General features: G+C 34.8%; 1 protein-coding gene across 2 annotated transcripts; it reads right to left on the bottom strand.

Moving 5' to 3' along the window:
• Positions 1-12328, bottom strand: LOC126703672 (zinc finger protein BRUTUS). Of its 2 annotated transcripts, XM_050402722.1 has the most exons (14): positions 11846-12328; positions 9366-9575; positions 7754-7948; positions 7299-7666; positions 6431-6659; positions 5953-6121; positions 4597-5838; positions 4279-4444; positions 3908-4126; positions 3674-3811; positions 2910-3144; positions 2720-2779; positions 1641-1712; positions 1-917 (listed from the first exon to the last, which is right to left on the bottom strand). In XM_050402722.1, the coding sequence occupies exons 1-14, from the start codon at positions 12137-12139 to the stop codon at positions 783-785; spliced, it is 3732 nt and encodes a 1243-aa protein (XP_050258679.1). In that variant the 5' UTR covers positions 12140-12328; the 3' UTR covers positions 1-782. The 2 variants fall into 2 exon arrangements, 1 of the variants encoding a protein (XP_050258679.1); XR_007648155.1 differs by lacking the exons at positions 1-917; positions 1641-1712; positions 2720-2779 and having other exon boundaries at positions 2996-3144; positions 3931-4126.
• Positions 12329-13567: the final 1239 nt, after the last annotated feature.

The raw sequence follows: 13567 nt of genomic DNA, 5'->3' as shown, positions 1-13567 counted from the left end.
TAAAAAGAATTGAACAAAATTCACATTTCTGGTTAGGAGAAAATTTTTACTGTAAGATGAAAGAGCAAAGAGAAAAAGTAGTATATATACTACTAGTGGCTGCATATTAATGCAATTTCCTTTTTTGGCTAATGTTACTGTCCAAAGCTCTTTGAGGACTTTGATTATTCTCCTAGGTGCGTGTAATTGCCCCCAACCCACACACATTCCAAAATGCTGGTTAGAAGTTTTGAATCCAAAACCTCATGAATCTCATGAGACCTAGAGAACTACTAGGTCAATCCCTCGGGGTTGAACATATTAATGTAATTATCTCTTGTAGTTGTCTCAAATCTCAATTCTTGGAGACGCATCTTCCAAACAAGTGGACCTTTAGGTGGCTTCTATAAAAGCAATGTCCTTCACTGCTTATCAGATGTAGGAATCAGTAATAACCAGTTTCCTGGTAAGGGAAAATTTGATTGGCTATACAAACAAGTATTTACAAACTACTGTGTATACATGAGACCTAGAGAACTACTAGGTCAATCCCTCGGGGTTGAACATATTAATGTAATTATCTCTTGTAGTTGTCTCAAATCTCAATTCTTGGAGACGCATCTTCCAAACAAGTGGACCTTTAGGTGGCTTCTATAAAAGCAATGTCCTTCACTGCTTATCAGATGTAGGAATCAGTAATAACCAGTTTCCTGGTAAGGGAAAATTTGATTGGCTATACAAACAAGTATTTACAAACTACTATGTATACATGACATTCTTCAAGAGGAAAAGGGATCCTCTCATTAGTGTGAAGTGGGGCAAACTGTCAACTCACTCTTGATCACTCGGGTGTTATATGATCCACAAAATCCACACTTATGATACAACCAGTGGAAGCTAGAGCTGCCCTTTCTATCACAGTCGTTGCAGAGTATATCCTGGATGGCCATATGAACATTTTAGTTAGCATTTAGACCAGGAGCTGTAAACAGAATGTAAATTAAATTTGCTAGATGGAACCTCTTTCATTATCATAATGATGCATCACACAAGTTGTATGAGGTGTGTCTACCAGTTCATTTTTCTGAAAATTCAACTCAACTAAACCTTAATTCCAAACTAATTTGAACTGTCTGAAAATTTATATTATTGGAGTTAAGAAAAAAAGTTATAATAAGATTTGCTTCAAATTTCTAAGACTTTGCGATCCAAGTGTACCCTCCAAACTGGACAAAAAGTGTAAAAAGGAAATCTGATGTTGTAAGAAAAGTCTTTGCATACTAAGGTAAAGCATGGTATACTCTAGAAGGCCAACTAAATCAAGATCGTCTAAAATTGCAAATCACATGGACTGGAGATAAACTTGCTGCCAAACATCATTAAAAAGAAAAATGATACTTCCAAACAAATAAAATCTTTCCAGCACATGAATGACTTCCATAAAGACAGAGCTAAAGTCATTATCCTTCCCTTCCAAAGGAATCTGATTATCAGTCTCCCTGTAGAACTAAATGCAACAGTTTTATCTCATTCACTCGCTCTCATTTTTTTACTCTCTCTCTCTCTCTCTATATGTGTGTGTGTGTGTGTGTGTGTGTGTGTGTGTGTGTGTTTATCTACATCCATGTTTATGTGTGTGTAAGATTTAGAAGCAGGGGTACCTGATAACGATCCCTATATTCCTCTGGAAGCTCCTCAGCCGCCAACAATGCGTCAAGCATGCCAAAGTAGACCTGAGTTGGCATTTTGGTTATAAGAATTTATTTTTTATTTTAAAAAGCACTAAGTTGGTATAGAAAAGACTGAAGTAAGATGCTTCTGATATTCTTCTGCAGGTACATGACAAAGCACCTTTGAGAATCTTTTTTTCCCCACACAAAACACTGTGCCTATGCAGAACCATACTATATACTATTCAGAAACACTCAAAACAATATCAGATTAATAAAGGGATGAAAGTCAAAAAGAGAATTAATTTTATAGTTCTAACGCAAAATTGTAACATACAATGGATTATCAGATATTACATTAAATTGAATACAGTACAGAAATTTGACACAATGATTAATGAGCCCTATTTATTGACACTGATGAATTATAGACTCTGTATGGTAGAAACTGAAACTGACTTGCTTATTGATGCGTTACATCCTTAAATGCAAATAATGCCATGAATGATGATAATAATATATAAATATATTAAAAAAATTCTAGTGCTGACATGGGAGCTGTTCTATTTTATATACATATATGCACACATACATGAGCATGTGCGTGTGACATTTTCATCACCTTTTGTACTAATATATCAAGTATACATTTACCATCTGCAAGAAATACAAAAAGTTCTTATACAAGTCTCAGATAAATTATCCTACTAGACATCCACATGGAAGAAAAGTTGAATCGGCTTGTGAACACAGCACCATGTTAGTGCTGAGATCAATATAAATGTATACTCATTCTTGATAACAATTAAGGGTAAATTTGTTAAAAGAGCGATAGTAACAATATTGTAAAATATGCTAATTGGAGAAATTAACTTCTTGTTTCTTGAAGATTGAAAGAACGAAGAATCCAATTCTAAAATAGGAACAGAACTTCATTCATTGCCATGTTTTCCCCAAGTAACCAACAGGTCAACAATTTCAGCACCATATACCAGATAAATACATTTTTAACATATTAATAATAGAAACCTCAGTCAGGTGGTAATTAAAAGGGGGAAAAGTTCTCTTACCGCCATATCTCCTAAAGATTTGCTGCAGATTGGACAAGTGTAATGACTGCAAGTGTATGCCTAAGAGAACAAAACAAGGTTTGAGATTAAAATCAACCACTTCTATCCAATTCTTTTCAGGACAGACAAAAAAGATGAAAAAGTCAAAAAGGACAGTTTGGCAGAACAAAAGTGTGGGATAGACAGAGACCTGAAAGCAAGCTGAATGCATATAATGACCACAAGGTAGACCTCTGACTGTATCACTTGATGTGAATAAGAAGTCGCAGCAGATTGGGCAGTTTGTTTCTAAACTTTTCTCCAGACACTTGTGGTTCACTAACTTTATTCCCAGGCAACAATTGCATGTCATGCAATGAAAATAATCTATTCCAAGACCTCTCCCAAGACGGCATAAATTGCAGAATGGGCAGTGATATACAGTCCTAAAGCAAGCAAAATAAGTCACTGTTTTTGTACAAGCACACAGTGTAATGAACCCCAAAATTTAAAAGCCAAGGTTTGAGAAATCAAATTACACAGCTCAATTGTTGTTTTTCACAAAAAATAATTATCAACTGAAGTCACTAGCGTTAATGTGAACAATAATTTTAATTCTCAATTTTCCATTTAAGTTACAAACAATATTTACATTATTTTGTATCCACTTATAAGCTCTTAGGCCAGGATAGTTTAGCCCAGTAAACCTTTTTGTACCAACCATTGTGTAAAGCATTTTTGTATAAGTTTAAAAGGGAAGAAAAGACACAGATATGAACAAAAGAACATTCTTTATATTAGTTTCCGGAAATCTCTTCATCTTTTATCCAAAAATTACAGAGAAAAGGATAAAAGAGAATGATTCCACTGTACTTTAACACCATTGTAATTTTTGGTTTTTTTAGCTGGCTGAATTTAAATGCTTTTTATAATTATTAAGTTAGAATCTTAAATTTCCAATAAGAACTCGTGTACCTTTCATCATCAAAAAATTTACATATATTGCAATAATACTTGGCCATGGAAAATTCATTGCATGAAGGTGTCGAACATATTGGCCCAACTGCTTGAATGTTCAAGCAACGCATGCACATCATTTCTGATGTTGCTTTCCTGCAATTATAAAACAGAACATCAGAAATGAATGATTGCTCCTTTTTTTTTTCTTTTTCTATTTTCTTGGTAAGCAAAATACGTAAAAAATATCACCTATCCATAGAATGATCGCTCACATTGTCATGGCAAAATCTACATGTAAAAAACTTGCCACAACAAGCAGCACGCAGTTTGCAGTTTCTTTTGTAATGCTCACACCCAAACACTCGTTTCTCAGGATCTCGGAATGATGGTGAGCATTCCACATCTTCACCATTAGAAGTTTCCCCAGCTACTGATTTTGGCAACTTCTGCTGAGCTGCTATCCAACGACTAAAAATGAACCAGGAAGTAATAATAATCAATGATTCGTGACCAAGAGATGAAGCACTTTAAGATTCCATGAACTGGTTATTTATATCAGACTGAATATGAATAAAACCTATTTGAAAATCTCTAAATAGATTATTAGCATTTGAGCTAACCTAGTCATAAGATTCTGAACAAGATACGCCTTCCTCCTAGGATCAAGAGTCGAGTCCTGATAAACCTTTCTGATCTCTGACTCAAGCTCATTTTGATTCATACGGAAAATATCCTTCCAACCAGGCTTGAACATCTGATCACTCTGGTCCAGACTTTCTTGATATTCTATACCGAGAACAGAAAACATTGAAATCAGTTCAAGCCATTACACCAAAAAAAATTTGCACTTGACACATGACTGAGCACAAGAACAACAATAAACATATAAACATGTGAACTTGAAACTATGCAGTTCTCAGCAGTAACAAAATAAAAACCTCTTTGATAGGTGATGGTTTCCAATGTTTCAGTCTCTGAAGTTGACCCTGGACTTCCTTTCCAACACTCATTAAGCCATTCATTGAACATTGTGTTTTTGGTTGCCTGTTTCCATGTGTCCATCATTTTGTTCTGTTCATCCTGAGTAAGTGCAGAAGTTACCCATGGTAACATCGATTGTAGCACTTCAGCACCTGTAGTCCCAATTATGCGACCCACTATTTTGTCTTGCTCCTCCACAGAGAAATGTCTGCCAAACAATGGCCACAGCTCAAGTTCTTCCCTGAAAATATGCTGATCCAATGTCACTCTTATTGATTTGCACATTCCTTGAAGCTTAGTAGCTAGCTCGTTGTACTTCCTAACAGAATCACTACCATGGGCAGAAGAAAATCCAATGTTATTTCCAGCTAAATCCTGTGTCTTATGTGCCTTCTGCAAGCTTTCAAGAAGTTGTGAAAGCTCATGAAGAACAGAAGATATATCTTCAAAAAATTTCTCTTCCTGCTTATGGTCTAGTGTGTATGAGTGACTCACATTATGAAGTGCTTCCTTGGATTCCAAGGCTGGAAACACAATATCATCTTCAGCATTACTATGAGCTCTATATAAGCCCCACAACAGATGAAATCTTCCAATGAACTGCCGAAAGAATGTCTCATCACAGTCACTAAGCTTTCCAGATTCAATGTCTAAATACTCCAAGTCTTTGCGTATGGCTTTATGAAATTTAAATATGTTATCAATCGGTCGTTCTGCACAACCAATATCAGAAGTGCTATTTTCTGTTTCCCAGACAAAAAGACTGGAGTTAAGAGATGGGGCAGAAGAGCTGAAAGACAAGGAACGTAAAGACTTAGCAGTAGAAAGAGAACCCAACCCTAGATTATTATTGTTTACACCTAAACCAGGTACACAACAAGTTTGATCACTACAACATTGTTTCTGGACATTGAAAGTCTTTGAAGGTGGGTCAGGAGCATTGCCATTCCTGCATAACACTGATACATTATGTTTGAATGGCCTTTTGATTGCATCTGCTTCAGCTGATATTGGGCTGTCTTTAGCAGACAATGTGGAAGCACGTGCACAGGATGATCTATTAAAATTTTCTTCAATATCAGCAAAAGTTTTAGCAGGGCAGCAACCAGTTGCATTTGGAGACAAGCACAATCCTTGGTTACGAGCCTTGCAAGCCCAACCAGAAAAGAGGGTTACCAGAGCTTTATCTGGTGCTGGAGCTGAATTAAAGAACCACTCATTGTCAGGTTTATACTATGTAATTATAAATTTGTTGAATATTATTTGTTTAATATTCTTTCTAGAAGCAACTATATAGGAAACAGATGTAGAACCTGCCAATTGCATGTTTTCGAGGAATTTGCAAGCTTCATCTTCAGTCAATGATCCTACCAGCCATGGCAAGACGCGTTCAATCAATTTCAAGGGCATCACGCATAAGCTTTGATACAAAAGTTCTCGCTGTCTTTTGATGCTGAAGTTCTTTCGAGCAAGTGGAAGAACCTAGATATGTGGGTAGGTCAGCAGAGATCTTAAAGAGTCAATGGGGATGTTTAGTATTATAAGTTTCTAGTCATGCAACCCTGATTAAGCCATTTACTGAATAATGGTAAGGCTTCAGATACCATCTTTTGTTAGAAACAGGAACATAAAATGCATTTTATCAACCTCCCATGAGCTACTGATCACTGTCATGTATTATCATACTGCTTAACTTCCACAAAGGCCCAATTACTACAATTATTGCTGCATAAACTCACAGCAGTTACCAAGCATCCCCAGAATAGCTTATTACATCCATAGGGAACTCACCTGAACTTCCTCATTGTGGAAGTGCCGCTGTGTAGTTTCCATAATATGATCAGCATGTGAGCATAATTTTGCATAAAACTCAGAAGCTGAAGTTGAGGTTTCTCCTGCACTTTGTATACTTTCAATCAAATACCTAAACTCATTGAATTGGCTTTCTTCTTCTGCATGCTCCTGGAAAAAAGAAAATTCTCCATCTACTGCGGGAAATATAACCTTGTCCTCAGCAATACTGCAACCAGATGAAGAAAAGTGGGGTAAATTATTGTGCTGCAGCAGTGCCAATTATTAAACTTCCACTCCAGCAAACCTCTGGCACAAAAAAAAAAAAAAAAAAAGCAAAAGTAGGTCATATTTTAGTTTCATGGTGAACATATGAATGAGTCAGAGCAGTTCTGAATCAAATTACCAATGGAAAGATTATTGACAATCATACAGAAGATTACTTCCGGAGTGCAGACAATTACACCATCAGAGGTAGTAGATCATTCTTTAAATGGAACTTTGGCTTGAGCATTGTTTTCTTTCTAATTTTCCCTTGTCCCTCTATTGACATCTTTATAGTTGAAAATTTGGAATAAACATGCCAAAAAAGGATTATACCAGCATAATTAGCACCCAATAATGAGGGAGCATTGAAAAAAAAAAAAGGGGGGGGGGGGGGGGGGGCGGGCGCCACAGAAGAGAATGAAGAAACAGAGGTCCTGACAGTAACTAGAGCAGTAAACACATTGATATTTATAAACACAATCCCTACCCCCTACCCCACCCCCATGCACACCCAAAAAAAGAAAATGAAGCTTTCATTACATTAAAGTAAAGACCTAGTACCCTAATATGTCAGCTGCATGATAAAATGATAAGTGGATACCTGTGAAAGATGCAAACCTCAGCAATAAATTGCAACCTCTCATTGAAAGCTGATAGATTAGTGAAATCTCCAGAAAGTTGTATCTTCCTAGCCTCCTTGGCTATCTCATTCAACTCTCTTTTAATAGCATTATGCCAGAGCAATATTTCATTTATTGGATGTGTTCCAGTGGTCTCTGAAACATCAGTAACTGACTCTAGATATTTCCTTTTCCCAGTCCTGGTAAACTCACAAGCACAGTTTACTTTCTTTAGTTGAGAAGCCAATGTGCTTGCATTAGAATCTAGGCAACTTCGGAGTTGAGGATTGTCTACATAACTTCCAGCTGTGTTAGTGCTGCTCCTCCCTTCCACCCAGGTAAAAATGACCTTCAATAGCCAAGAGTTGTCCTCAGACAAATGTACCTAGCAAATCATATACAGAAATAATTAAATGCTCTGAAACCGAAAATTCACCTCTTGAAGAAGCTTTTCCGCTGGGACTATCTTGTTTAAGCACTTCCATAGATCCTTATATTCATCAGGTGAAATGGAGGTTGAAATCCATGGAAGGAACTCTGCCATCATATTCACTGGAATGCTGCACAAGAATTGCCAGACCAAAGATGCCTGCTCTTCAAGCGAAAACTTTTCAATAACCAAGGGGAAGACCTAGCATAATGAAAGAAAAACAGATTAAAAGAAAAACAGGAATATATATATATATATATATATGGGTAAAGAGATATTTAAAGAGTTGACATTATTTCTACGCTAATGTTGGTAAGAAATTACTCTCAGCCCTATGGCTTAAATACATTTGAAGGGAATATATGTCAATATCTTGACAATATTGACACATATTCCCAGTCATAGGTGATAGGACACACTATTCAAGCATGCAATGCAGCAAATGACACAACAAGGACATGGCAACAAATCTTGATCTCCATGGATATCAGCTTACTTCCATTCCTTTTTTGGCGGTCCTCTCTTGAATACTTATCTGAACTTGTGCAACACCCTCTTAGAGCCCTTTAAAAAACAAAATTGTCCCCCCCTCCCCCAAAAAAGAAACCCTCAAAATGCTGAAAACCTTGATCTCTTCAATCTTAAAATTAAATCTCTCCTATCTATCTATCTACCTATATATAATAAAATTTATTATTTTCTTTATAAAACTTGCTGAGATTAACATTTCATTAAGAAAGTAGCCATTTCTGGCAATATAGACAGTTTTCAAGGAGTTTCAATGCTGTGGCTAACTATGAATCCTATCCTAAAGAGACAGCTACTATATCAAAGATTTTGGAGTTTCACAAATTCAATCACAAATGTGCATGGGTATATATTTGCCATGTATAGTACTTTAAAAGTCTTCCAAAGTCCCATCAACTAGATATTGTAGACTGGTGTTTGCAAAATGAGAAATTTTAAGTTGGGTCTTCAAATTATTCGTGGCATTTTTCTGCTGGTAAAGGGATGGGGATTACCACCAATGTGAGTGTTTGTGGCTTTCACATGAAAAGATGGTCCTTAATAACTGCCCAAACAATGTCAGCTCTGCATAATGATAATAAGAGGGTTAAATAAGTCGGACACAGACATATAAAGTAATATTCAACTCCAAAATCAATCTTGGAAAATGAAACGACAAACTTTATACGTGGTTTTTTTCTCTCCACAGTCCACAGAAACAGATCTAGTATATTTTCTGTAAGGCATGCACTTGATAACCAAATGCAACGTATGTGAACCACCAGTAAGAGAATGATTGGATGCCAAAACTTCGAATTGTTGGGTTGATAAAATATGCCCTAGTGCTCTCCCACCATCACTCCACACGCAGCTACAGATTTTATTTATTTATTTTTGGCTGGAAGTGGTACACCTCTTGTACCTTATCATGTGTAGAAACTATATATTGCAATTATATATATATATATTGTACCCCTATTGGATATCACAGCTTTTAAACACTGATTTTCATCTCATGAATGGTCCAAAACTATTATCAGTACAAAAGTTTACTCAAACAAGAGTCTGAATACACAAACCAGAATGCAAAAAGCAGCAAATAAAGCTGTACCTGCTCCTCTTCCTTAGCCATGTGCTGGCTAACTGATGTCTGTAGAGCTCCTGTACAGGAAGCTAATTCCCTTGGAAAAATTTCATCATTTTGTGTGCAAGAATTTAGTAGCTCAAATAGGTGATCAAAAAGATTACTTTCACCCTTGTGTTCAAGGGAATACGTTTGTGCTACATTCTTCACACGTATATCAAGAGCTGGAAAGATTACCTGCAGTTTTAGGATATCATGCCATGACCACTTTTATATATAGCATAACAAAAGATAAAGACAAAGTCACATCATCCATGTAAAAGGATCCACTCCATTTGAAATTGATCCATCTCATGGTTTAGATTTGATAATACATATCTAAAGGTGTATCTAGTGCTACATCATTTGAGAAGTGAAAGTATATACACGAAATAAAATCTTAACCATGAAATGGAATGTCTCCATTTCAAGTGAAACGGAGGTGATCGTGTTCCATCATTAAAATGTTGCAATGAATCATAGTAGATTTGGTAACCATCTTATTAATAATAATAATAATAATAATAATAATAATGACAACAATTTATTATTATTATAAAAATTTGTCTTTAGGACGACCTCAAGAATTAGAGTTTTCCTAATGTCACTTCACACAAAAACAGCAAGCAAGTGGCAGTTGGTGAAATTTTAGATTTTATAAATAAGATTTTATGGCCTTAGATGTCCCATTGCAGCCTATAGAACCATAAAAATGTCATGCAATGGAGAAACTCCAATAGGGAATACTGCATAATCATACTCTACAAGTAAAAATCAAGACTTTATTGCCATCAATAATATATTATTTTGATTTAGATGATAACAGCTGTTTATAAGAATGATTTAGATGATAACAGCTGTTTATAAGAATGATTTTCCTATAGATGCTTACCTAGGTTAAAACTTAGCATTCCAAAAATCAATATAATGTATGTATATGTCAACATATCAATTACTAGGATTTGTCTACCAAAAACGGATTGAACAAGGCTAGTGGGCCCTCCATTGAAATTATTTGAAGAAAAAAATTCAAAGTGGTACACAATTTTTGAAAAAACAAAAAAATCATTCCACAATACCAGAGATATTCTTTTAGGATTTTCTTTTTGAAAATCTGTTGATTCATTATCATACTTTTAATACTTCTAGATTGGTCTTTTTGATGAACTTAACAAGAAGAAAGTAATTCAACTTGCTCAGTTTCTCCAAATGATTTTTGAATCATTTGAATATGCTGTCTTGGATACAAGCTTCAGACATGTATCCTTGACATGCGCTCAAGGAAAGAATTTAATTATGAAAAGAAAAAAAAAAAAAAAAGATTTATCTATTCTACCAATTGCAAGGGCGTTTCCAACAGCAAGTTTTGTTAAAAGGTTAATATACATCCAATGGGAGATCAACCGATGAATGATTATCACATCGAGAGAGAGAGAGAGAGATATAAGTTAAAAATACATTACGTTAAAAAAATTTATTTATTTTATTACTTATATTAATTAAAATTTTCCAATTTACTTTTCCTGTATTTTAGTCTTCACACACTTTGACTAAGATCCTATCTCTGCTACTGTTCATCGATGCACCTTTTTGGAAAATTTGGATGAACCACTATCTAGAGGTGGACAAAATTAACCACTACAGTGTTAAAACGATTCTACGTCCATTTATATTCGATAAGTTATATGATTTTTCATCCAAGAACTTTGGAGAATTTTCTCGGATTCCTTTTTTTTTTTCAAGATTTCCCTCAATAAAATATAAGAAACCAAAAAAAAAAAAAAAAAAGTAAGGAGAATCTCGTACACACAGAGATGCCTATCCAGAATAGTCAGGGAATCTTTCCAGAGATGCCTACCCAGAATAATCGGGAAATCTTTCCTGCTATGTTGTGATTCGCCAAAAACGCAAACACACTAAAGTAGGTGTTAACAGAATAGGAACTTCTTTCTGTTAAGGTAGCTTAACAGAAAAAGATACAAACTGAAATAATCCAAAGAGTTTTATATATATATATATATATATATATATATATATTCAGATTACAAATCAATACAATAATCAAACGAACAGAAAAGCAAAACTGCAGTAACGATTTTTTTTTTTTTTTTGAAAATAGAAAACGCTTTTGCAAAGAGACGAATTATTCTTTACCAAAAATAAAAGAAGTCCAGAATTAGGAAAAACCAGAAACAAAATTTTGATACATAGAAAAGAAAATAATAATTATTTATATATACATAGATAATTTTGAAAATGCTGAAGGTAGCAATATCAATACAATTTTCTGTATAATATATACATAGAAAAGAAAATAATAATTATTTATATATATTAATAAAATCATATAAATACATTGAGAAAAAAATTACGACAAAATATCAGGCTCCAAACTTTCCCTCTGTGTCATTCATTTTCCGACCAAATAAACAAAAGGCAGATAAAACGAATCATCAAAGAAAATGTACCTCGTCTTCAGCATTGGAGTGGTGCTTGTAAACCGATCGCAGAAAATGGTAGCGCTCGAGCAACGGCCTGATATCGGTGCGCTTCCCCGTGGCGAAGGCCATGGCAGATCGGTGAAGCGCGTCTAGCTCATTACGAATCGCTTTGTGAAAGAACAAGAAAATCAGAATCGGTGAGCTCACCTCCGAGCTCCTCACGCAAACAACAGTTTTCGTAGACGAAGAAGAAGAAGACGAGGGCGAATCGACCTTGTTCACTGAATTCGGTAGCACCGCCACACCTCCCGGCGTCGCCATATCTCTGTCAAAACTTTCTCGGGAAACTTCTCTCTGTTTGGTTTTGTTTCTCACTCTAAAATTTTTGTTTGTTTTTGTTTTTGGTTTCTGTTTATTTTTGTTTGTTTTTGTTTTTGGTTTCTGTTTTTATCTCTCTTAGCTTTGGCTATTTTCAGAGAAGTTTGGTTTGGGTTGCTAAGAAAAGAAAGTTTGGGAGAGGAGAGGAAAGGTGGGGGGGCTATTTTTATAGTTGAGTCTGTGCCACGTGGACAGAGGGGGTGCCACGCTGGATAGTGATGTTTAGCAAGCGGTGGTCACGTGAGGGAAAGTCGCTGACTCGCTGGGCACGAGAATGGCGTGAGAGAGCCTGAGAGAAGAGTGCGGTGAAAAAGCTGTTCAGCCCTGCTGACTGGTCACTTGACGACAAAAACCACGGTGAAGAGAAAGTAAATACGGATTACAAAATATCATGATATTTTCAGATAAATGGTAAGTTTACAATAATTTTATAATATCTTTTTTATATAGAATTTTGACAATTTTATAATAAATTTAGGTTGCACGATATCAATGGTTTTAATCTGAGTTTATCAATTAAATTATTTTTTTGCCCACTAGTAACAAGTTGTTACATAAAATTTGTTGTAAAAATGTCGTAGTATTTTTAATATTTTCACAATAATTAAAAAAAATATAAATGAACACAATAATCTTGTTTTAAATTGAAGAAATGTTATGTTTATAATATTTTCACAATAACTTACTATTTACGATTTTTTATGAAAATAGTACTTCTTTTTTAAATTACAGTGGTTTTGTCCCCAAAAAATTTTGTTGATTTTGGGTAATTTCTTTTTAATTTTCTCAATTTTTATTTATTTATGATAATTATTATAAAAAAAATATTTTAAGATTTTATCTAGTTATTAGGAGAAGAACTATAGAAAAAAATGATAGACCTCTCTAGTGACTAGTGGATATTTTGTGCCATCAATGGGAATGGCAGAAAAAGTAGTGTGGACGAGGTGTAAAAATGTGGAAAAACATTTTTACCACAATATCAAAAAGCCAACTAGTTGGAGAATGGAATGATCAAAGGATTTCCTTTTATCTATAATTTTATTTGAGGAATCAAACATGGTATTCTATTTTTTTATTTTTTTTATTTTTTTTTGAGAATCAAACGTGGTATTCTTAAAAATATGCTCTTGTGCATGTCTAGGGAAAAAGTTATTCTTAATCTTATATTTGATTTGTTTAGAAATTTGGTGAGACATTTAGGGACGTACCATCTCCATATAAGCCTAAAACATCTCAAAATTTTACTGGTACTTTAAAACATTAATAATAGCACACCAAAGAGTTCAAATAAAATTAATTAGAGAAAGATATAACTAGGGACATTCATCAGTCAACGCAGTGAATGCTGGAAGTATTTTTCCCACGTCA

This window comes from Quercus robur, chromosome 10 (genome assembly GCF_932294415.1).
Source record: "Quercus robur chromosome 10, dhQueRobu3.1, whole genome shotgun sequence".
Lineage (NCBI taxonomy): Eukaryota > Viridiplantae > Streptophyta > Magnoliopsida > Fagales > Fagaceae > Quercus > Quercus robur.
The sequence above is the reverse complement of the archived record's forward strand: the minus strand, read 5'-3'. Positions and strand labels throughout refer to the sequence as shown.